Below are 25,770 nucleotides of genomic sequence, written 5' to 3' on the forward strand. Positions count from 1 at the left end.
CATGTTAGTCCTATTTGTACAGTAAAAAAAATAATTGTAAAAACGGCTTGTGTAGGTTTCAAACAGCCTATGTTAAGCCACTGTTTCTCATGTAGTTGTGGTGTCCATACGGAAGAGGTGTCACCTCTCCACACAGTAAAACAAGAAGCTTCAACACTTTTCAGGCAGGCTGGCAGAGTGATGTGTTAATCTGCTCCCATTAACAAGACAGCAAATTCCCAGTTGATCACCCAATTCAAATTAAGCACGTGTAATCTCATGGTGACACTCACAATGGTGTTAAGGTAATACATACATAGAGATAGATAGGATGAAGTAAGTGTCCTAAGGAGTGCTCAGCTTCCAACATTAATGTCAAGTAGGTGCTCTGAATTTTAATAAGGGTCATTGATACCCAACTCCTGTGATCACTGTTTTAAAGGCAGAGCCTTTTAATGGAGTCAGTCTTCTGCATGCTACACAAGGTGTGTAGGCAATGTTACAGGTTTTCCAGTTCGTGGCAGGATGGGGGAGTCCCATCAGATTCCACCATGGAGGTGTACTTTATGGGAGGTGGTGGTGGCTTGAAAGATGGAGGTCTGTCCATACTGAAATAAAAGAGAATTGCACTATGACGCAAAACCTCATAAAAGACTGTTGTAAAATGTTCACCAGAGGAGGCAGATGGACACTAAGTCATTGTAAGAGCACCTGACATTATCTCTTACATACTGCGACTTCCCTGATTCTGTTTTATAACCCCATCACACTTCCTGGTATTCATTTGGCCTTCTCAGCTCTCACGTCACAATTTTACTTTATTCATGTTTTAAAAGAACAGAACATGGTCCTGATGAACCATTCAAAATCCTTGCAGTGACCTTTTGCTCACACTGCTCTCTGAAGATATATTTGAAGACTCATAACTTATCCTTTTGGTAAATTTATAGGCCAAGATAAATAAAGGGTCCCATTCCAAATAAGTGAAAAAATCAATGCTGTTTTTAATTTTGATTTGCAGCTGTGTTTCAGAAGGGTTTTCTAGAACCATAAGTGATTGATTATCACTATAGCATCATATTTTTCAGAAGTTTTAGTAATACAAGTAAGATTAAAATAATTGTCGCTTAGATACTGCTTTCACCAGATCTCTGAGTACTTTATTGGGGAATTAAACTTTGGAAATAATTACAAACTCAATGCTTCTTTGACTGGGATTAAGTTACAGGTAGCCTACTTTCACATATATTATTCACAACTCAAATAGAGTTGCCCTAGAAGTACCATTTCATTAAAACATGTCCTCAAGTAACATGGAAAATGAGAAAGCAAAAGCAGCTAGTAGGGAGGCTAATAGAAGTGGGGGACTCTGGGGACAAAATTTGACTCTTATTCTTCCCTTACACCCTGAAGCTGCACTGCAGCTCTTTTCTTAAAGTTTATTTTAAAGATAACCCACAGAACAGATGAAAGAACTGACAACACTTGTCTTTTCATATGACTGTATGAAAAAAAGGCATTAGCTATCTATGTACTTAAAGGCCTCATGCACTATGAGTCATCTCAAATGAGAAGGGGTAAATCCAAACAACTGGGTTAGAGTCTGAGCTGCCTTCTGTGCCACCCCTCCTGCCCCTGTGGCTCCCCTCACTTGTACTTACATCTCTTTCTGGTACTGGCACCATTTCCTGATGCCTAAAGCTATTAGACAACTGCAGAAGAGGAGCAGGACAGCTACCACTGTTGGCCAGGGGAAGTGACTGGCTTTCATGTTCCTCCCAGCACCTGTAAGAGACACACTAGTCAGGGCTCAGAAGAACACCTTCAGTGAGGAGGGAAATCTGTGTGTGCTTGCTGTGCCTGCTGCTCAATACTTCCCCCTCAGCAGAGTACTGGTGTCAGCACAGCCCCAGATCAACACTGCATTGCTGTGTTCCCAGGCTGAGGATCCCAAACTCTGAGCATCGCAGCTCTGATTTATGGGCTTAACCCACTTTTGTTCTGACTGGGTTTCTGAGCAGATTTCGGCCACCCATCAGTTCACATGATGAAATTATTCAAGGACAATCCAGCAAGCATTTCATCCAAAACCCATTGGCTTTCTCTTTCCGTGAAAAGCTTCTCTGCAAAGAGGAGGCATGTCACAGTGCAGCCAGGCCCAGCTGGCCATGTCACAGTGCAGCCAGGCACAGCTGGCCACACCAACCCTCCTTCCCAACAGCTTATTTTTCATGTCACTGACACCAAACCCTGCTGAAATATCTGGACAAGGGCTCAGCTGCCTTTTGAGGTGGGCTCTTGTTGGCAGTACAGCACCCCTGCCTCCCTGCAGCTGCCTCTCCCCACTGCAGTGCTGGGATTCCTCCATTTCCCCTGCTCCACAGCCACTCTTGGGGGTGCTGGCAGCTCACAGAGGTGCCCTTAGGGTCCTAAGTACAGAGAAAAAGGAGAGAAGCACCATAGTCCTTCTCCAGATGATGCAGAGGGTGCAGCAGTGGTCTGGGTGCCAGAAGCCAGAGGGGGCTGGAGCACACGTCATGGGTGATACACCTCAGTGTCACCTCGTGTTGTGCTGGCACCACAACCCTTGTGAGGCTGGAGAGACTGGTACCTCACCCAGCCTGGGCCTTAGCCACCATGGTAGCCAGTGCTGTGTCCAAGCACCAAGTCCACCACACTGCATGAGCCATGAGAGGCCCCTGAGCCACGGAAGTGTGACTGGCCAAATTTTCCTGCTGGAAGAAAACATGCACTGGGACTTAGCTTGCAGATGGAGGGAGAAAGCTGGAATGCCAAAATCCCATGACAACGTGCGGTATGAGAACACAGCAGCTCTGACTCCTCCTTTTGCCTCTTTTCCCTTTATTGAAAGCCCTTGGTCAAATGGATATAATGCACCTGATTTTGGGCTTCTTTGCTTTTCTTGCTTACTGCAACAGCACACTGGAAGAAGAGGATTTATAGGATAATGTCTCACCAGTACTGTTGAGCAGACTGCTGGTAGTAAATAAATCTTTCTCTCTGGTAACTGAAATTGTCTGGTCTGTGATGCTAAAGGACAGGTTACCTAAAAAGATATGGGCACAGAATATTTTTAGTAACTTATTCTGGTTATTTTAAATGAAGGCTGTGTTTTGAACCCACTATTATTCACCCTGATGAAAACTGGAAATCAATTCCACGATCAGGGTGTCAAAATTCACTTGGCAAGATGCCTATATTTTTGACCTACAACCATAAAAAATAAACAAAGATAAAAAAATATGCTTTTATCAAATTAAAGAATATTAGAAGTAAGAAAGAAAGACTATTGCAAAACAGCTCTTAAGATGTTCCAGCCGGCCAGCATTGAGCTGTACAGCAGTCTAGGAGAATGATAAGCTTTTTACCTCTTTGATGATAATAAAAAAACCTAAAGATATTAAGTGGCTTAGCAGCAACACAAAGAGCCTGCCTTTGCCACGACTGAGCAAAACCTCAGTCTCCTCTGTCAAGTACTGTGTCTGAACCACAAAATTCATCTATCATCTGTTTGTAGAAGGTATTTTGCCTTCACTAATACAACTAAGCTACCTATATTTAAGATCAGTGCTGCCTAAGGATACATTTCTGTTTTTTCTAGCCACCTCCATTTTTGCAGCTTGTGAAATAATTGCTAAAATACTCAGCTAGACAATGGCACAGCATTTCCAGAGCTGCCACGGCACTTACGATACACCAGGGTTGTATTCTCAGAGGAGTGCGTGGCATTCCGGAGGCTTTGTGGGGATTCAGTGGTGGAATCATTCAAATCTGTATGAAAAGAAATAATGTCCTTCAATTATCTTACAAGACAGTACGTGACTGCTTTATTAGGCTCAACTGTGACTATTCTGCACTCTTTGCCTTTCTCTGATGCGAACAACAAATGAAATAACAGAGGAACCTGAAAGTCTCTGGTATAATTGCAGATTTATAAATCCAAGGAAAAAAAATCTATTGTTTAAATAATGCAAATGAATAACCAGACAGAACAGGGAAAATCTCTTTCATATGTGATGTTGGCTTTGATTGAAATTGAGTGCTCAGGTGTGTGTGTGTACGTACGCATTAAAACCCTATGAAAATCAGTCCGGTTTTAGGGCACTCTAAAAATTCACTGGGAGTTTTGGATATTAATTCAGTTCATTTCCTCTTGCTTATTAGGTGTTTAATTTGATGGGAATAAGCATGATAGATCTGGCATTTTTAAAAAGTTAGAAAAAAAAGGATATACACTTAGCAATCCCACAGCACTGTGCTCTATACAGCACACTGATGAGCAGTACTTATTCTTATTTACATAATGGCTTATGTTAGAGCTTCTGAGGACCAAAATGATAATGGCAATCTCTGTTGGATGAGCCCAAATGGCTCTGCGAGGGCACAGGAACACAGGTTGGCATTCCTCAGCAGGCTCACTGGTGCCCGTGAGCTTTGAAATTGCCCTCAATTACAGCTGCAGGACTGAGGACCCTTCAAGGCCATTATCTCTCAGCTGGTGGTCAGGTGGGTACGGTTGTAGGGAAGCAGTGACAGGGATGTGAGGGTGAGTGGTGCACCACACGGTGTCTCCTGCAAATAGCTTCAGCACGCTTTTAGCAAAACTTGCAACCGGCAAGCTGTGCAAGAGCAGAATTGTGAAGCATTAGAAGTTGTCACAAGGTTGTGGTCTAAATGCATGGTTGTGGGCTATACGTGGGTAAATAGTCACTGGAGTGCTGCCAAAAAATATATTCAGAAAATGGAAAGCGGCTGCTACATTTGCACTTCAGCCAAAAAGAAGTCTCCCATGCAAATGCAAAAGTGCACTGACAGGTCCTGCCTGTTCCAAAAGCACAAAGACAAACCAAGATGTTATAAAGAAAGTCACTCTGGGCTTTGTACTGCTGAGCAGAGATTTTCTAAAGGGAAAGACTTGTGAAAAATTGTTCACCTTAGGGGTTTTTTTTATTGATTTATTGATCTTTAATGAGACTGCCTTTCAATGTTCTATTAGCCAGCCTTTATTGCTCCACATTATCTCATTATTTCACTGCTGCTCTACGATTTTATTTAGCTTCACTGGCAATTTATTTCATCTATAAACTACCTTCGGTACTCACTACGTTTGCCTAGCGACTCTCTCAATTGTAATATTATTAAAATGAATGCGGCTAATGAAACCAGGATACTCATACATTTTTCTGTTCCTCTTTTGACACTGTAAATCCTTGATGGCTTGGAAACTCAAGCCTTTATCTTCAAACTCAGCAGAACTCAACAGGGAAATTGCTTCTGTGAAGTATTGAAAAGCTGGTACAGATTTCTCCACCTGACTTTTGGCCTCTGCTCAGACACAACCTTTCCATGTTTAGCAATAATTTTCACATGGCAATGTGATGACTATCAACTAGCAGCTGAAAATAAACAGCACAGAGTTAATGCTCTCAGCAAAGGCATCATAAACTGAGGGCCTGAGGACCTACTTCTGTGCTTTTTGCAAGATGCTCCAGATCACTGTAGATTTGCAACCCAACACTCTAAGTTGGTTCCACATTTGCACTTCACAGCCCCCACCATTGTCTTGATAACTCCCCTGTTACAGTCCTATGAAGCAAAAGAAATGCATCATCTACTCACATGCTGTTGTCAAACCCTCACTGAATGCTTTGTGGCTGGTATAGTGTTCTGTCTCTGTGGTAGAAGTCAATGCTCCTGATGAACAACACATAAGCTTGTAAAAATGCTGTAGACAGCATGACTTGTTTTTCATTTTCACCCTCTTTTTCCCCCCATTTCCTGACTAACGAGGTCAAATGGTTGTAGCCTGCTACTTGAGATGTTGGCTTCCCTCAGACAAGCACTATATAACTCTGTGTCTGGTTTGAAAGCCTATCACAAGCTAGAAACTCAAGAGGAGTTTGCTGAGATAGATGAATAAACTTTGAGAAAACATTTGAAGCATTTTTATATTCCAGCTTAGTTTCAGGCAAAACTCAGGAGTTCGAGTGCACTGGCTTGTTTTGACCTGAAGCCAGCAGAGCGATGAACAAATGTACATAAATCAGAATTTAGACAGGATTTCATCAGTTCCAGTGAAACAAAACTGTTTTCCCAACTAGCAAAGGGAAGTTTTGAAGAAGCTGTTGTACAGAAGTCACGTCTGCAATGTCTCGTGCTAAATGCCAACTTATTTAACATTTTCCTTTGGGATTTTTTTTTTTAAGTGCTAAGATTTCTAGAGCTCAGCTAGCTGTTTTTCTGATATTCAAACACAGACAGATGGTGGCTAGCAATTAGACCTCTATTTTCCCAAGAGAACTATTTCACATTTATTAAAAAGAGTCCATCTTTCGTAACAACTGCCTCCTTCTTGTAAAAATATCATAAAGCCATCTAAACAGACCTGAGAAGGTGAAATGCAGCTGTAACCCATCGCACAAAGCCTGAGCATCTCTGGGCTCTGAGACAGAGCTACCACAGAAGCTAAGCAAAGACCAGGCTGCAGTTTTAACAGCTTTGGTTTTGTCTCTCATTCTCCTGCTTTTGTATATATATGTGCACTCTTCCCTCATATCCCATTCCCAGCTGTCTCTTAGATTTTCATTAAAAACTTGGAAAACTGCAGGAACTGAACCAAACCAGTAGTCTTAAATGTCAGACTTGGATTTGGCATCCTGACTTAGCTGCAGCCCAGAGGATCTGCTCAAGAAACTGATGGAGGCATCAGTGTGAGAACCAGCAGTGAGTTAGAGAGAAGCACTAACCCATGGCTGGCATACAATTACCACACATTGGGAGCATTGGTTAGAAGGCAGTTGTTTCCTGGGCTACTTACAGAAGAAGAATGTCTCAGCTCCATCTTACATTATGACTTTGACCTCGTACCTCCACAACCAGTGGAGATGTGTAATTCAGTGAGGAGAATCCTCTCTGTTCACATTGTACGTTTATAGTCTTTGTCAGTAAATCCTTTGTTGAGACAGAAAGGCTTTCAGTCCACTTGGAAAAGCAACTTTGCTGTTCTGCTGTCAGACAGGCAGGTGTCTCTACTTTGGGGATGGGGAAGGCAGTGAGAAGCAGCCAAGTTTTATTTCAGTGCTGCTGTAGTCTATATTCCTGCATTCCTGACTTGGCCTATCTCAGTCTAGCCTCTTCATGCCCCACAGCTAGATGTTCAGTGATTCAGCTCCCAAAGATCATTCTTCTGGGGCAGGACAAAATCTTGTGTTCAGTGTCTTCCTCCAGTATTACCTCCCACACTGCCCATGACATTACTCACTGATCTCTGGGTAAATACTGCTATAGTATAGTGTAGGTTACTTTGAGTGAAGGCTGCAGGATTGACTTGCATAGCCCAAGGAGGACAGTCAATGCCCCACAGGCTCATGAAAGTTAGTCTGTTGCAACCAATTTTCTTTTTCTGGAGAGCAAGGCTAACATAAATACCAACATCCAAATCCTCTCTTGCTGATGGCTGCCTCAATGATGGATCATTGCTGAGCCAAAGCTTTGGTGCTCTTGAGGAGGGGAAGATAGCATTTGACAATAACCTGACACATTGCCTTTCACCTTGTGCTGCCTGTGCTGCTGTTTCATGTGTGCCAGTTTGTCATCAGTGTGTGCCATGAATGTGTTTTTTCAGGAGGTGTAGCACTGAGCACATGTCTTGCTGCTGGTGAGGGCAGCCCCAGCACCCTTCTATTTGCTGCTTAAAACCATACAGTCCTACAGGGGTCAACAGCTGGGCTTCAAAATGGACAGAGACTTTAAAGAAAAAAGAAGGGCGGTGCTACAAGAAAATGCACTCTGCTGGGCATAACCCTATATTTTGAGATCAGAAGGTGGGAGGTTCTCAGCTTCCACTGTTTCAGGCAGCTGGTGCACATACTTCTCCCTGGGCAATCCAGGTTAAATCCTTTCAAGTGGCTTACCCTGCCCTCCACTGGCCTCAGTGTCACCAGGCCAGAGAACTCACTGTTGAGTCATCTGTTGTAAATATTTTATCAGTGCTTTGTATTTGTACTTCTGTGCGCTGATGTTTGGGTTGCACTTTTTCTAGCTCTAATGTAATTCTATTTTAGTATGATATTTAATTAAAGAGAATAGGTATTCTTTGTAATAAATATAAAAATCACTGTAATTAATATATATATATATATATATTCCATGTCTGTTCACTTGCTGAAATTAATGCATATATCCTTAAAGGACCATTAAAAAAGATAAAAATCAGGACAGCATTTTCTCATATATTTATTTTAAACTGTGATTACACTAACTGTGTCTGTAGACTTCCTAGTCTATAATGCACTAGGAAAAGGGTTTCAGTGGACATTAAATTGTTTGCTAAAAAAATGCAAGACGATTGTTGTGTTTATGTGTCTTTCTCCAACATTCTTGAAGCAATAGAGAAAACATTTTGGCTGAATTGATTTACCTTGTGTTATGGAAGCAGGAGCCAAGTTTGCTTGACTTGTGAAGTCCAGAGAGGCCAAAGACGTCGACTGGTGCTCTAAAGACAAATGGATTACACGATATCACATTTAGTCGATAGGCTCTTTAGAAAATAATATTAATAAATCATAAAACAACCTAGATCAAAGAGCTTGCAGCAGCTTTTGGGTAAATGCAGGCTCTGCAGCAGAAATCCCAGTTAAGGCTAGATGCTCAAAACGTATCCCACAAATTCAGGGGGCATTCAGCTGATGTTATTGATGCTGACCCACCATGTGGGCTGGCTGTGTGCATTATTTTATGTTGCTATACACAGGCTTCAGTTTAACTACTGTGGAGTGGATCAAGCACTTGATGGTGGCACTCCCCCACTTAAACAGGGCCTTGCCAGAAATGGTCCATGACAACATGCCACAGGTGTATAAGCCCAGGAGATCACCTGCTCTTATGGGTTTCCTCTCAAGTGCTGAAGATGGTTCTATGTAGTTATCTATGTGCATTCTCTGGTGAAGCAGAATTAGTTACTTTACATAATTAATGAATGGAAATGATGCACTACTGTTGGGTCAAGGAAACGTGGTGGATTTAACTTTTCAATCACGTGAACTTCTCTGTCATAACAGGACAAATTTATTTATAGTTGTACAGGAATTTTATTCAGTATTACACAAAGACATAAGAATAATATGCCATATTCAGCATGCCATTTCATACGCTGTCCTAACATGACAGCTTTAGCATTATTTCTGTCAGATCTCTTCTCTGGTAACTTTACAGCTCACAAATTCCCACTCAGCAGCACACAGGTACCATCACTACCAGAGCACTCTGACCTTTTCCTGGCACACCTATGGCTCTGTGTACATTGCATTTAAGCACTGGTCAAGCAGAGATCTTAGATATATTGAATAAGTAATAAAGAAGGCTTTTATTTCCACCTCCCTCCCCCACCTGAGGCAGCCGTGACAGCTGATAACAGTGCTGAATTATCAAAGTCTATAATAAATCAAAGGAAATACTTTTACTCAGCATAAGAAAGGTGTTTATTCTGCTTTAGGAAAGTAGGTGATTCAAAGGTTCCAGAGCAAAAGAGTACAGCACAACTAATTTCCATATAATTTTTCAGGGCGTAACTCAGCCAAGTGGTCCAGAGAGAAACATGACACCCCTGAGGTAGCTGCTGTGAAATTTCTAGGGAAACAAAGGTTTGGGGGAAAAGAACTTTGGAGCCTCTGGCCCCTCAACTCAAAAAGCAGAAGTGATTTACATGGGTTTATTCCATACAAAGAGATGCACCTTATTAGCATGAATGGTGAAATAACATATATGACCTGGTGGTGGCACCTGCACAGCTCCATCTGTGAGGCACTTCAGAGGCTGCAACTCTGACAGAACGTTTCAGAGACACTTTGCACTGAAAAGTCCTCAAAGAAGCACAGAGGGAGTTATTCCTTGTAATTAAAGAACTGTCAACCATCCAAGTAAGCACAGCAGAGACAACATCCTGCCCAAACAGTTTTTATGTCCCAAGTGAGAGATGTCTCACATTTTTCTTTTTTTCCCTGGGAGAAGAGGCAAAGTACTCCCTGAGTAGGTTAGGAGGATGGATTATGTCTCTTCCAAGGGGTACATGAAGGAAATGATCTATGAAAGCTCACACACCCCATTAGAAAACCCTATCTGGGAAGACAGCCAGAAGGTACCTCTGTCTGGTCAGCCACGTGTGTAGGGCACTGGGGTGAGTGACCCTCTGCAGATTGGATCTTAGCATAAGTAGGTAACCATCAACTCTCCACCTGCTTTCCCATGCAAGCATTTGTACCTCCTTTAACAGTTTTGAGTGTTGCTCTTTCCATTTGCATTGCATCTTAACTTTGCCTGCACTAACAGCAATTTTGCCATAGATGGTTGACATTAAGGGCTCCATACCAAAGATGCTACAGGTCCAGAAAACAGAGCAGCAGGGCACCTTGAGGTGTGCCTGGCTCCCAGTATGTTTCTGCAGAGTGTACGAGGCAAAGCAGGATGGTGACCTGATGCAAGATGCTAGGGTTCCTTTGAGAGATCACCTTGCAGAGGCCAGGGGAGAACAAAGTCTCTGTCTCAGGGATCCCTGATACCTGGGATGGCTTTCTGGTGCCCAGTGGGGTATTGGCTGAAACCCCAGGGCCTGCCACTACCTGTGCTTGCAGAAGCAAACTCACAGATAAATCACACTTCTTCCCGCTCCATTTGTGTACAGCTTTTCTCTGATACACTCACTGCTAAAGTGCAGCTGCCTCCCATGCAGAGCAGAGCAAACTGCTCCAGGAGAGGCATCTCCAAAGAGCTTCAGTTGAGGTGTGGAGGGAACACTTCTCTGTCTGCAATGTGCAGATAAATAAGACAAACTTGCAGAGGCAGAGTAGGGATTTACCAAATTTTCACAAATTAAGAAACATCCTATCAGTTCTTTAATTAGGCAAAAGCTTTGAGGATCTTGGCTGTGTATTTAAGCAGAAGGTAGAGCCATTAGCAGGGCTGTTATTTTTAATTATTAGTTCAGTGCTGAAAGACCTATATCCAAATGCCAGCTGAAGCATCAGAAATAACATTAAGTGCCCCTCAAGGCTGGAGTTTAATTATGCTTGGTCTTAATTATGATAGATTACACCACCAAATCTCTGTTTATCGTATTTTCTCTAAAGCCATAGCTGCAGAAAGGGGTACCTTACTACACATTTAGGGTTGTAAATGCTACAACAGCTTTATGAGTTTATAGACACACCTCTAACATAACCCAAGTTATTTTGTTCTCTAATTTATCCTACCTTCTGAAACCATGGTGGTAAAAACTTCAGATGAGGCTTCATTAGACTTATTGTCTGTGAAGAAAAAAAAAAAAGAGAAAGATGAAAGCAGTTCTTAAAAGTAGTTATAAAGGCTGAAAATTTAGTTTGGGCTTGTGTCATACTGTGCACCTTTGCAGAACATGGCTGAGAATTAATATAATTCTTTCCTTTCTGTCACATCTAAATACATGAACCTTTTTATACAGAGTGGATCTATCTTAGTGTTAGCATAGCCTGCAGGCAAGAATGTAGACTGCTTTAATTGACGGCTCTCCAATTTGAATATATTTCTACAAAACTGCATATTGGGTGAAATGAGTCATTTTGGAGAAAATGATGATTTATCTCCTTTCTCTCTGAAGCTATGTTTCCAGAGGAGTAAGCCCTGGCTTTTGATGCAGTCTTATTTTGTGGAAAAACATACCAATAAGCATATCCACAGCCACAAGTGAAGCTGCAAGTCACAGTACATGATGTACCCGTCGATGCTGCTAAGGGGTCAGCAGCTCAGTCATAATGTTTGTGCAGCCAGGAGCACACATAATTTTAAAAAACCCAAAAAAACCAACAGAAAGCAGGTGTAACTATGCATTTGCACCTGAAAAGAAGACATGCACAAGAGGGTGCTAAAGGAAATCTGTCTGCCCTTCTCATCAACCACCATCTACCCTCGGAAATGATGAAAACCTCAGCATCACCAAGTCTCCCACTTTCACCAAAAAAGCAGGACAGTATTTCTCCCCATGTCCCTAATCATGTAGCTAATTCTTATAGGACAGGTGATAGGCGAGTTTTTCCATCATCCAAAATGGTTCAATATCTTGCAGGTTTCACTGAAGATATATAACATAGCCCTGACTCTGAGGGTATGATTTTCCAGGGAGCTTCACTGCCATGAGCACTCAGTGAGATGCATATAGATCACTGGTGCCATGTGGCTATGCTAATCTACTTTGTGGCATGGGAAGTACAGCAAGATACTGCCTAAACAAGCAACAAGCATATTCTGTTTGTGCAGGAGTTTCTTAAGTCATTTAGAGGCTTGGGCAAAGACTTGAGCTAAAAAACCTGCCAAAAAGTTCAAGCTGTGTAATGAAGTTATACAATAAAACTTCCATACTCTTGGCATTTCTTCAGTATTTTAGATAACAGAGAATACATGTGTTTGCTGTTCTTAACATTTCAGATGTTTCAGATCTATGAAAAACCTACCAAAGGAAACAAATATTTCTTCTGATGAAATATTCCGTGTTTCATTCCCAAGGAAGGGGAACAGACATACACATGAGAATGTCTTATGTGTCTCCTGGGTCCCTTGCAGCATCACTGTTGATCTCAATTGATAGAAACCTTCACTGTCTTGTGAGTCTTCTTGTTCAACAGAAATTTCTTGGGGGAAAAAAAGAAAACAAAAGACCCTCTCATTACACTCCAAACTACAAATTAGAGCTATGCAAAATATTGGTGCTGAAAAGCAGGCTCATATAGCTGCTGGTTTCTTTGCTGAGACACTACCAAAGATTTGGCAAGAACAGCACAGTTATGCCAAACCATGGTTCCCATCACTGGCATTTGCAGGGGGCTATGGTCACAGCCATTTGTCAGCAGTTTCCTTTAAGGAGGCCTGATACTCTCCCCTTCACTCAGACAGACAGCTACAGGATCCTTGTGGCAGGACTGGATAAGAAACCATTGCTTTTCTTGGGAACTGTTCCCACAGCTGTGCCATTGTCATATTGACACGTTGCTTTACCTTCAGGCTGCTCCATCAGGCTTGCTCTGTCCACATACCACACGAGTCTTGGCTTGGGAAACGCCTTGCTCACGACACAGCTCACATTAGGCTATGGGGCAGAAAAAGCCAGTTATTAGGTTAGGCTTCAACATTTCTCACCTGGCTGTTGGCTTCCAATGCCCTCTATTTGTTTACTCACAATTCTGCTCTGGAAGGAAGCACTTGCTTCCTCTTTATTGCCTTTCTTGCCCACTCTCCTCATTCTTCTGTTTGCAGACACTGTCGAATGAGAGCCCAGGGATACTCCCATTGCCCTGGGTGAATGGACTCCAACCCCCTGCAGTCCTGTGCTGTAGCTGGAGACATGTACAGTGCCCTCCTGCCCCCCGTGACAAATGCTCACATGGAAAAACACTAGAATTGGTAATTGGCATGGTGTGTATAAGGAGAATGAAGTACATGTGAATGCTATGTTAATCTTTCCTCTTTTGGGCAGATAAAGAGACAAATCCCATGAAAAAGACTGCCTTGCACAATGATAAGTAGAACATACAAAATTAGATACCTTGTACATGATATGTAAGAGTTTTCCAGAAATCAGTGCTTTAGATACAGTAGTCCTGGCTCTATGCTAATTGTTCCAAAAATTTTTGTTTATAGTCCATTTAATTTCTCATCAATCAATAGAATCATAGAATCAACCTAGCTGGAAGAGACCTCAAAGATCACAAAGTCCAACCCTACTGTTGTTACTAGACCACGGCACTAAGTGCCACATCCAGTCTCATCTTGAAAACCTCCAGGGATGGTGAATCCACCACCTCCCCAGACAGCCCATTCCAGTGCCTGATCACTCTCTCTGTAAAAAATATCTTCCTAATATCCAACCTAAACCTCCCCTGGCAGAGCTTGAGTCTGTGCCCTCTTGTCCTGCTTCTGGTTGCCAGGGAGGAGTGATCAACCCCCACCTGACTACAACCTCCTTTCAGGGAGTTGTAGAGGGTGATAAGGTCTCCCCTAAGCCTCCTCTTCTCCAGCCTAAAATAGATGGGAATAGATGGGAAGGTTCTCAAACTCAAGGCTAGATGAAGGGTTGGGCAGTAGCAGGGTGGGAAGTCTCATCCTCATGCTGCCTGGATGTTCCCAATTACATATATTTGGCAGGTTATAACAGTGCTAAGTACTAAGTACTGTTATAAGAGAACTTGCCTTGTTCTTTTAAACAGAAAAAAAGAAAAAAGCATGTGCTACTCATGCAGCACAAAACCCTCTTGCTCCCACTTTCAAAGAAAGTGGTTCCCACATTTAGTTGAAAGCAAGCTTGATGTACTGCAGCCAGCAGAAGTCAATCATTCAGTACAAAGACTGAAACTACCCAGCTGAAATTCTTTCCCTGCCATGGTAAATAACATCTGAAATTGTAGTGTAATTGCTTTCACCTGTTTTCTCTTCATTATTCCCTTATTTTTCAGGCACTTTTAGGTCATAATATTTAAATAAAAGCTTCCTATGAAGAAATACAAATCTGATATCCACACTAGATTTAAACCAGAAAAGAGAAGTAAAGGAGTTGGTGTCTGTTTGTACATGAGGAATGGACAGAGACTCTTCAAGGAGTTTCTATTGCCCAGCCCCATCATAGCAGCATCCCTTGCTCTGTTCAACAGGACAGTGCAGGCCAAAGCCTGCAATGTCCAACAGCACACCTGGAAATAGGCCACCAGGAAAATTATACCAGTTTTGCAGAAGCAGCTGACTCATGGTTTGTCTGAAGCAAGTGGATATGGTTAGTATAAGGTTCTGCCTGCCCCAAAGCTCTGTTTCTAAGGAAAACCTTCTTAATTTGGGATGCTCACATATTGAAAGCTTCGACCTGGATAGATGCTACAGGAAGCAAAGCACCACAGCTAGTAGCCAGAATGGCTTGGTAGTCAGACATATGGGTCACATATGACATTTTTATGCCAAGTATGGCCAGGGCAGTTCAGCAGCCCTTTAGGTTTTGCCATTATCAAGCTTATGATAACACAGAGGCTCCAAAACACATAGTCTCTCTAAATAAGGGCTCTCAGACTTAGATCCAGTTGCTCTATTGGCATCTGTGAGCCTCAGCTGAGATCTACTTGCAGCATAATACATGATGCCCAGCATGATCATCACCTTTCCATCAACATGCCAGGCCTTGTTGGTGCCCTGAGCATTGCTCCCACAGCACCTGCTCCTTCCTGTCCCAGGGGGTCTGTGGGGGCTTCTGCTGCCTGACCCCTTGGAGCAACATCCTGGGTAGCAGGTGACCTTCTTCAGAGAGGGATTTTATGCAGTGTGGAGCAGATAGCTTGAGCTTTTTGGGTGGTAACTGGAAGATGAGGAGGGAAAGGGAGAATCACATCCCCATGCAACATCATTGGCTCATCACAGCCTCTTGTGCTGTCCTGGAATCTTTCCTAAGTCTAACACAGAACCAGATTTTTGCCATGCAACAGAGAAGACCTTAGCTAGCTCCAGTTTGTGCTCTCTGAAGCAGTTCACTGCTGTGGTGATGGGAGTCTCTCAGAGGAAGGGAAAGAATGGCTGACATTAACTCATTGCCTTGACTATTTTCCTGTGATCTCAGTCAGTTTGGAGGTTGCACCTATGTCTGACTCAGCTCAGCTTGTCTGGCCCTGCTGGGGTGGCATGGTGGTGGTCACAGTCATCACTATTTGCTCCAAAATTGCTCACCTTCTGTGAGGTGCCAGCTGAGCCATCCTGCAGGCTAATAGAGATCTCAGGGTGAGCTGGAAAGCAAACATAAATGTATTAGTGAAATGGACACCAAAGATCACAGTAACAGCTTTTAATAAGACTTAACAGCCTTGTTTCATATAAAGAGTGGAAATTAAATTCTACCTCCACCCACACATCTAACAAGATAAAAGCTTGCACAGCTGCGATTTAAGGTCAAGGAAATGGTTTACAAGCATCAGCTTGTACAGCATCAGCTTATATCAGCAGCTACTACCACAGGATCCATAATGTATTTCACTGTCTATCTAAACTATGCTTGGATGGCTTTGCTGGGGAAACAAGCTGAAACCATCCTGCAGTCATGGCTCTGGCAGCAGAGCCACCCTTCCCAGGCCTGATGAAATGAAACACATTGTAGTTGTTGGTTCCTCTGGATACCTGACAGTCAAAGTCACCTACAAAGGTTTTAACCATCCCCCAAAATGTTAAATGATTTTGGGTACCAGCTACCCACATGCTGTTGCCTGTTCAGATGTATGACAGTGTCACACCACAGATACTTCCTGCCTTGTCAGGAAGCCCGGAGCTCAACTTCACATCAGAGCAGTGGGTTGTCAATGACCACATCCACAAGAAATGGAAAAAGTATTTTCTTTTGTTTTCACAGCATTTTGGTCCTTGATGCTGCTGACTATGTAAATTAAAGCTACTGGGTACTGTAAGCCTCTCTAAGTTGTCATTTCTAAATTAGCCATTGGGATCTCTGGTTTGGAGTAATATTGACTGACTTGTTAAGTAAGGACTGTTGAAATTGTGTTAATAGATAACAAATCTCAAAAGCCTCATATAAATTGTGCTTTTGACCCTTTCTAAGCCTTGAAACTGGACTGAACAACTTGAAACAAGTACTGTCTTTGGATTAATTAGGGGTTACAAAATTCTTTCTCTTTCCAACCTAAACCTCACTTCATTACATTCCCTTCTGAGGTGAACTGCTCAAGTTTCCCTGTTGTTCTATATAGCTAATCTACCAAGGACTCTCCTGACTTCTTTCTTTTGTTTTAATTTCCATTTTTCTGCCTAATGCTATGGATACATTATACCTGGACTTGACTTCTATTTAATTATCATGGCTTTATGGTTTTCTGGACTTAGGGCACATTTTTTTTCCCTTCTGGTTTATGGAGGGTTTTTAAAATGATTTTATTGTTATTGTTTTTTAGGGAGGTTGTTTGTGTAGGTTTGTTTTGTTTAGGGTTTTTTTTTGGGGGGGAGGGGTAGTTGTGGGTTTGTTTTGTTTAGGGTTTTTTTTTTTGGGGGGGAGGGGTAGTTGGGTTTGGTAGATTATTCCTATAAGAAAATGATTGTCTTAAGATTTCATTCTTGTTTCTGCCTTGCCAAAATGGTACAGATGATAGTGGAGGTGGCAGAACACAACCATACTTTTTCAGATGTAAGGAAAAGGCTGGTAAACTGGATCTTCTAATCTCAGCAAAAAGTTGGCTGGGGAACTAAATTATATTTGATCTAGTGCATGCTCTTCCTTTTTTTTTTTTTTTATTTTTGTTTGGGTTTTTTTTTTTTTTTGTTTGGGTTTTTTTTTTTTTTTGTTTTTTTTTTTTTTTTTTTGGTTTTTTTGGTTTTTTTAAATGAGAACAGGTACACTTTTACACATCTTTATTGGCCGCTATCCTCTGGTTTCTCAGAAGACATTTTGCTGGGTAACTGTTCTGGAAGGTAGCTCTCATGCATAGCTCTGAATGATCTAATAGATCTTTTCCATTTAACATCTTAGCCCCTGTTAACAGCTTGACATTCATTTGTCTTGCTAGGATATTTACCATTGTTTTGGATCTAGCAGAAATTCAATATTTAGTTCAGTAGTTTCTGCTGCTGAGCTTTTACTCTTACAAAAAGGAGAAATCAATATTTGGCAAAATTAGATGTGAAAAGGCCATAGGTTTTCTCAGAAACTTGTATCTAAAAGGCCTCAATTCTAGAAAAGAAATATTTTAAAGCATTTCAGTCCAAAAGTAACTTCTTAAAAAAAACTCTCTTGTTTGACTGTCTGTCTTTACCCTACTTACCAAGACTCCCAACTGCATTGAGAGGCTTTTCCATGACTTCCCCATCCTCTCCTGCTCAGTCATACTCAAGCTACCTCAAGTCACTGTGAGGAAGCACCACTTCCACCCCTCAGACTTAGTCTGTCTCTGCTGTGTTTAGCACACTGTGAGGAAGCACCACTGCCACCCCTCTGACTTAGTCTGTCTCTGCTGTGTTTAGCCTTGCCTGAAGTATTTGTCAGGGTGATACTGCAGAAGGAGCTTTACAGAGGTGACAGCACCTTCCTCTCCTCTTCCTCCTCCTCCTTTTCCTCCTCCTCCTGCCCTTTACAGTACTGTGGTGCAATAACTGCCTTCCCTCTCTCCCTTGTTTTATTCCACCTAGCCCATGGGTTTCAATTGCACAAGAGTTTGGGTGGCAGGGAAGATACTGGCTTGCCAAGATGGAAAAATCTCCCCAAGTTTCAGCTGGCCTTTTTCTCTAGCTGCATCCTTACTAATGGCCAGGATGACAAATGTAACATTATCATGCTGACAATGTATACACATGTATCATGCTTTAGATCCTGTCCCAGTCACTTGAGGCTGGATCTAACTGCTGAGACATCTATGTTTATTTCTTCATTCCCTGGTCAGCTTTGGCACAAGAAACAAGAGAGGTGCTGTCATTTGAAGTGGGCATTTGTCTGTCCCTAAATGTCAACTGGAGTGCTGGATTATTCTGGCCACTGTCGAGAGGTACTGTCATTTGAAGTGGGCATTTTTCTGTCCCTAAATGTCAACTGAGTGCTGGATTATTCTGGCCACTGTCTCTGCCTGTTCTGCCCTGCCAGTAGTGCACAGGTGTGTGGGCTGGTGCAGAGGAGGCTCTAAATTCTCTGTTCTCAGCCTTCTCTCCTGCTGCAGCACAAGAGAGGTAAATGAAGAAAGGCTAGTATGATGCAATCATAAGCAATGTGACTTCAGCAAATGGTAACAGAAAAGAGTGACACACAATGTAAAATAGTTATTTCACCTGCAAATTATCAGACATGAAAGGGCTAGGAGCACAAAAACCACACTTCCTTCAAGGTAAGGACTCTATTTGCCTGAATTCTGAGAGACCTTCTTCAGCACCCACCACAAACCTCAGGGCTATAAGGGAGCCACAGGCACCTTGCCCTTGGGACCCCTGTGAGAGGGGCTGATGGCACAGTGCCCTGGTCCAAAGCCAGCCAGCACTTATTGGGAGATTCACAGGCTGTTCACTGCCAAGCATCACAGTTGTTTCCTCTTGTCTGCCTCTCTACCCTGCTGCACTAATATGCTGATGTGAGTGCATGCATAGACAAGCACACATCACACAGTTGTTCAGAGACAAAGCCAAACAAATCAGCCTCTTAGACTAACAGACACATAAACAAGGGAAGAGCATCAGCAGTGATGGAGGAAAGGGGAGAGCTCAAGTATGTTAGTATACTTGAACAATTACCCAGGTAACACTCTCACTATTTGACAAATGTTGATTTTAGAAGACTCATGTCTGAGTCATGTAAACGCAAGAGGAAATTTTAGATCATTAACTTCTATTTTTATGTCTTTTACGTCAGTGGCCAACAGTCCCCAGACAAAGGTTTTGGTTTTTTCTTTTGCTACTCCCCATTGAAATCGGACCATCAGTCTAGCATGACCACACTTCAAACCTTGGGCTTCCTTGGATAAGCAGGTACAGTCAAGGAACTATTGACAGACTCAGTGTTTAACACCATTCCTTTCAGGAACTTTGGAAATATGTTTTTCAGACCCATTGCTCTATAAGAAGAAAATACATTCTGGTTTTCAGTAGGAAGCATTTCTCTAAGAGTTTGTAGAGCAGTTCCTAAGCCACTAGGAAGGGAATAGAGGAAGTAAAAGTAACTAAAAATGGGAAAGCCTTCCAGCATGAAATGCCAGCCCATGTTGCTCCTGACCAGTTTGGGACCCCCAGGAAGGACCCTCATTTTCAGAGCCAGAGCCTTTGGCAGCAGTTGAACATCACATGCCTTTGAGGTTGTAACTTTGCTACAACAGGAGTTCCAAACTGCCTACTAAATTTTGGCCATGATTTCCTAATGACAGCAGCACAGACATTTGGGGAGTAGAGATCTTGATGACCAAGGTGTTTATCTGTGACACACAAAGTCCCAACATAAGCCTACACATCAGGGTGAGACACTGGAAATGTCCATGCCAGTGGGGTTGATACATGTGCAATGAATCTACTAGTTTTTCATACAAGAAATTGAAGGGGTGGCCTCAAATTTTTCTAAGAACTACATGGCTATTTACTAACATTTTACCTTATTTCAGCTGAAAAAAGCCCAAATAAGGTAAACATGCATATATTTTAAAATGCACTTTCAAAAGCTATTGGAGTGTTACCTTCCCAAGTGATTGGAAGCAGGCAGTTCACATAAGCCCCTTACCAAATACTCTCACCGTAGTGCTGCTCTTCTGAACTCTCTCTGGGTGGTACACCACATGGCAGAAGAACACCCTGCCATCATCACTGATTTTGGTGGGGAAAATCTTTAAAGCATTATTCAAACCCAGGTGGACTCTTTGCCTGTACAGCATGCTGCTGTTCCTGTACACAGCAGGACAGGAGGGCTCCTTGGCCACAAGTTCCTCTTTCCTGCCATTTTTGCCCTGTGAAAAGAAAAAAACACACAACTGTGAAGACCAGACACATAAACATTTTTTATAGGCCAACTCTATTCCCACTATGAAAATGTTCCCTTGCACCCCTAGTACTGGTTAGTAGTAAGTGAACATTAGCAACATTTTTTTTTCCAAATATGTTCTTTCCCAGAACTTCAAAACTAAGAGCAGACATCATAATACCAATAAAACATGGAGTAAATAGTTGTGTCTGGTGAGTCCTGATCTCTGAAGCCTTCAGAGAGGGCAACTGAGCTGCTTTCTTAGTGTTCCAATCTTTAAGTTATGCTGAACATCCCATACATATTAAATACAGCTGATATTTCAAGAAAATCTTTGCTCTTTTAGATTTTACATAGCAAGACCCTGATAATACTAACTAAAAGTAATCCCCTCTTATTGCCTGTGTGCCAGTCCCCCTTTGGTATAGGTAGAGGCAGCACATCCTGGACATCTGTGCCTCAGTGCATATTTGCAAGCTTTACTCTGTATGATGCGTAGCAACCCACACATGTCATTGTGCTGACCTTTGGGATTTGTTTTTTTCCCTTTCCTCTGCTATTTTGTAGAGTGAACTAGCAAAACTAAAAAGTAGTAAAAACACAGATGTTACCTACAAAAAAAAATTAAAATTTTAATATTAAGAATGACCTGCATAGGGGAGATCTAAATAGATAATGAGCCAGAACAAAAGGTTAAAAAAACCTAAAATATTTGAAAATTGCCTTTAAGAAAACCCTCAAGAGTTACAGCTCCTCAGTGACAATAGATATAAATTAACAGGCAAAGCTCAAGGACACTGCTTGCTGATGCCTATCTCTACATACTGAAATGAATACTAAAAGGTTACATTAAAACATCCATATAAATATTTATCCAAAAAGTGAGATAACACACAAAAATATAGCAAGCTTTATATCTCACAGCAAATTGCTTAAAAATAGTTTTTCATGTGGTTAGCTAGATAACTGGGTTTGCATGTCTTCAGCAGGCATCTATGACACAGAGGTTAACAAAACCAAAAACATTAGTCAATATGGTTTTTTCCTATCTCAAAGCAGCCTGATATCTCACTACCCTACACAGTAACTATGCATTTTTCAGATACTAAATCTTCACTACAGAAAAAAAATCCCTGAGAAGTCCAATGCAAGGAATATTTCAGTTCAGTTACTTTTGCCGCTTTCCATGGACCTGCTCTGTGTGTACTCCTGAAAAAAATAAACTAAGTTGGAATTTTCCCTCTTTGTTTCTTTAATAGCTATTCCTTGTGGTGTCTATGTTGCAAACCATGCTTATACTTTATTATCACTGGTCAAAGCAACTGATACGTTTTGTTTAGCAGATTCTGCAGGATGCAGCAAAGTAGAACATTTCTATTTCAATCTGCAAAAAAACCCTGTAGTTCTTTCTGAACTTTATTCCTGAGATGAAAACTGCTTACCACTAGCCATTTCAAAGGATAAGTGGACAAATTTTCTGAGGTCGTGTCCTCAAGGCATGGAATTTCTAAAGTCTGGTTGAGCTTCACGTAGTTCACTTCCTTCACGTAGTGCCGCTCCTCTTTTATCATTGCAGCAACAACAATGACAACAAAAAGCACAAGAAGGAAAATCAGAAATATGATGTTCATTGTGCTTTGAAAACCAATGCTGACTAGTCTTCTGTTCAAGGAAAAGGCACTTTTTTTGATTAGAAGGAAACTGTAATTTTCAACCATTCCCCATAGACACATTTGTTAAGTGAATGTCCTGCATCTAATTCTAGATGTAGTTTCATGACCTGAATTTTTGGGCAATTCATGAAAAGCTTTTCTTAACTGCAGGATCAAGATGTCTCCATTTGGAGCTGAGAATAATTTGAAGCTTCAATTTTTCTTTTACAATTTTTTTTCCCTGTGGCAGTAATCCTTCACATCAAATTTGTGCACCTATATTTCCTTTTCTCTGAGGATATCTGCAGACCTTCTTTTCACTAAGCAAAGTGTTCAGCATGTCAGGTTAAGATTAACCCCGTTTTTCAGTGTAAGTGCTCCTTTTGTTATTCCCCAACCTGTCCAGTACCACAAGCAGAAAACTTGTTACTTGTTCCTTTCTCAACCATTAAAAGAGGCATTTCATCATCTCCTACCTCACCCATTCCCACTCCAGGGCTCCAGTCCAGCTGTGGGAGGGCAGAGTGATGCACGGAACCGAGCACAGCTATGGTCCAGGCATTGCATCTGAGTGTGTGCATTTAAGAAGGAAGCACAGTGGTGGTGAGCAGGAGATGCTGCAAGTGCTCTGGTCAGCACTGACCCCTCTCTCAGCCATGCAGCAGGCAGTAGTGTGGTGCAGCTTGCTGTGCTGGCTGGCCATCCTCCCTGCCACCACGGTGACATGCCTTCCCTCTTCCTTGTAGGCAGACACCAGCACACACCACAGGGAAACCCTTCAACTTTGCTACTCTGGTAGCTCTGGCTTGCATGTTGACATAGAATAGATATGTATTTCCTTTATCTTTTGTCTTGAGAGGAATGAGAATATCTGGCTGTCTCAGATAGTCACATTATTTCTGAGTGGGGACTTTCCAGTGACTGTAACTTCGTTTGTGTCTGGCACCCAAGTACAGAGTGATGGGGCCAGGACACAATCTGTGTCACGGGGACTGGAAAGAATGCAACACCCAGAGTGGTGCCCTGGAGACCCAATGCAGAAGCAGCTTGTCTCCACTGTCCACCAGAGTGAAACAGCTGAGGAGTCAGCTCTCACAGTGGGACACAGTGTACAAGCCCTAAAGTGGGTGGATAGCGTGGAGAGGATAAAGAAAGGACAAAAGAAGCAAATCTATAGCTTCCCCAGGAAGAAAACTGCACAGAGGACTTTGCTGGGACAAGCTACCATGCAAAAGTGCTGTGCAGTGTACAAGTACAAAGATGAATAGTCACCCTAGGAATTCAGTCTGCAAACAGCCGCTGCTGTTCTCAGTTACATGTTGTTTTCTGTCTAAATTGCTTGTTTTTCCCCCACATCTCTATTCCCATATCCATTAACAGCCTCTTGGCTAAGGTCCCCTGTGTTTGTCAGTCCTATGTAGGCCTGCTGCTCTGCAGGCTTTTTGCAGTACCTTCAAGTCGAATCCATCCGGATCCACTTCACTTTGATGTAGATAGAAATTGTACTTCATCAGTGACTAGCACCCTTATCCATCCCATTCATAGGCTGGATTAAGGTCTTTTGCCTACTTTTGAGTGGAAGTGGTTCATTGCAAAAGATCTGATTACCTTAAAATACAAACCTGCAAGAGGTAGCAAAGTGAATTTTTTAGTTCTCTCTAGCAAGCAGTTATCCACAGCTCGCTACATCATGTAGTTACTGAAAAAAGCCACACTGATGCTGACATGAGCAAGAGCTGCACACACTTAACATGTAGACAGCAATAATGGCATTGAACATGCTGGCATTAACCATCAGCAAGAGAAAAGGAGCAGTGTCTGATAAGCACCACTACTGTATTAAGGAAGAGATGGAGAAAAATCGTACGAAGAACAAAAGTATGGGAGGGTTTGTGGTGTTCACCAACACTATTCGTACCACACTGCTGTCCCCTTGATCCAGCCTCTCTGCCCTGTGAAGCTCAGGAAAATTCCCAAAGAGGAGCCTCCTGCAGCACATCCCATGACAGTGGGCAAAGCAGCAGCTTTGTCTTTGGCACAATCACCCAGCCTGTACGGTTTAAACACATCCATCCTTTGTGTGGCTCTCATTTCGCCTCTGTGAGTTCATCGAGGGCAGGAAGGTGCTGCAGGGTTGCCCCTGAGGTGTTCCTCCAGGGATAACCACCCAGCCTGCATGGTTTAAACACATCCATCCTCTGTGTGGCTCTCATTTTGCCTCTGTGAGTTTGAGGGCAGGAAGGTGCTGCAGGGCTGCCCCTGAGGTGTTCCTCCAGGGATAACAGTCCCAAAATGTTGGGAGTCACCAGGAAGCAAGAGTTAAACATCCTGCTTATGAGTCTTGCCATTGCCAATCAGGAGTCACCAGGAAGCAGGAGTTAAACATCCTGCTTATGAGTCTTGCACAGGACTTCCTCCTGCTGCAGGAGCATTGTGATCCAGCATGGTGACCACTGTCCCTCCTGCCACCAGTCTGGACTCACAATGCAGGTCAAAGGGGCAGTGGGGGCACAGCTGCCCTTTGCTACCCCTAACATGACCTGCACCCACTCTGCTCCTAACCCTTGAATGTCTGCTGCACCTACAGCCCTGGACACAAGCAGAGCGATCATGTTGGCCCTGCAGCTCTGAACTGAAACCATTCTATTCAGAGGTTTGTTACATTTACTTTAATCCTTCTCAGGCTGTTAGCAGAAATCTGGGGTCATCAAATCCAGTCCCCCATGTGCACAACAGCAAGCTTGCTCAACATCTCTGCCCAGTTCCATGTTCATAACAGTTTGTACTTTTGCCCTCACTGCTGACATTAAATAGCTGTTTCCCGTGTTGCTGCACTAACAGTTGCCACTGTTGTTTAATTTGTAGTCAAATCCATTCACATCCTATTTAAATCAATTTGCTTCTCTGCCAGTATAATTTAAATATCCTCCCTGGAATTCACACTCTCCCCTGAGGCTTACTTACCAAGAAGAGTGACATTGCTTTCCAGCTTCCTTTTGGCTGACTGAAGCAGCCAAGTATCTGTTCCTGTGATTGTCCTAAGCAATCCCCTGCCTTGCCCATGCCTGGTAGATAGGAAACCTTAGGAGCCACATTCAGTGGCACCATTGCAAACCCCAAACAAGTCACCATCACTGACCAGGAAACAGTCATCTATCCTGATATTCTCCCCCGCCCTTGTTAGGAAACAGCAACATCTCATTTGTAATCACTTACCTTCTGCCTTGACAATAAGCTGAATTTTTGCAGCCTTTGTACCATATGGGTAAGTAGCAAAACTGCACTCGTACTGCCCACTAAGGGAGATGGTAACATTTTTCAGATGCAGAAGCCACCAATTGCATTCAGACATGGTGTTTGAATCGGTTGAACACAAAGACTCCGTGACATCCCAGCTGCAGCACTTCCTGATGCTGGAGGACACCGAAAAGTTGTAAGAAGCCTCAGGAAAGTTGAAGTAGTGGGTGCCAAAAACAGGGTGGTAAACTGCTATTCTGGTAAGCTGGCTGTCATCAGTCTTGGACCACTGTGTCTGTATTATGTGGGTGGTGTGTGGTTTTGGGAAGATGCACACCAGGGTCACGTCAGCACCTGGCAAAGCACGGACCACTTCTGTTTGGGTAATGACGTCTCCAGACTGGC

General features: G+C 42.6%; 1 protein-coding gene across 1 annotated transcript; it reads right to left on the reverse strand.

The window, feature by feature from the left end:
* Positions 1-478: 478 nt before the first annotated feature.
* CD96 (CD96 molecule) lies at positions 479-25,770 on the reverse strand (the record flags this gene model as incomplete). The annotated part of the gene is made up of 13 exons (XM_009079008.1): positions 479-587; positions 1,641-1,764; positions 2,957-3,046; positions 3,691-3,771; positions 5,620-5,694; positions 8,420-8,494; positions 9,388-9,432; positions 12,480-12,656; positions 13,021-13,111; positions 15,724-15,779; positions 20,240-20,462; positions 21,919-22,037; positions 25,345-25,770. Coding segments are annotated over 13 exons (1,691 nt in total), but the record flags the coding sequence as incomplete, so codon positions are not given.

This window comes from Acanthisitta chloris, unplaced genomic scaffold (genome assembly GCF_000695815.1).
Source record: "Acanthisitta chloris isolate BGI_N310 unplaced genomic scaffold, ASM69581v1 scaffold26997, whole genome shotgun sequence".
Taxonomy (NCBI): Eukaryota; Metazoa; Chordata; class Aves; order Passeriformes; family Acanthisittidae; genus Acanthisitta; species Acanthisitta chloris.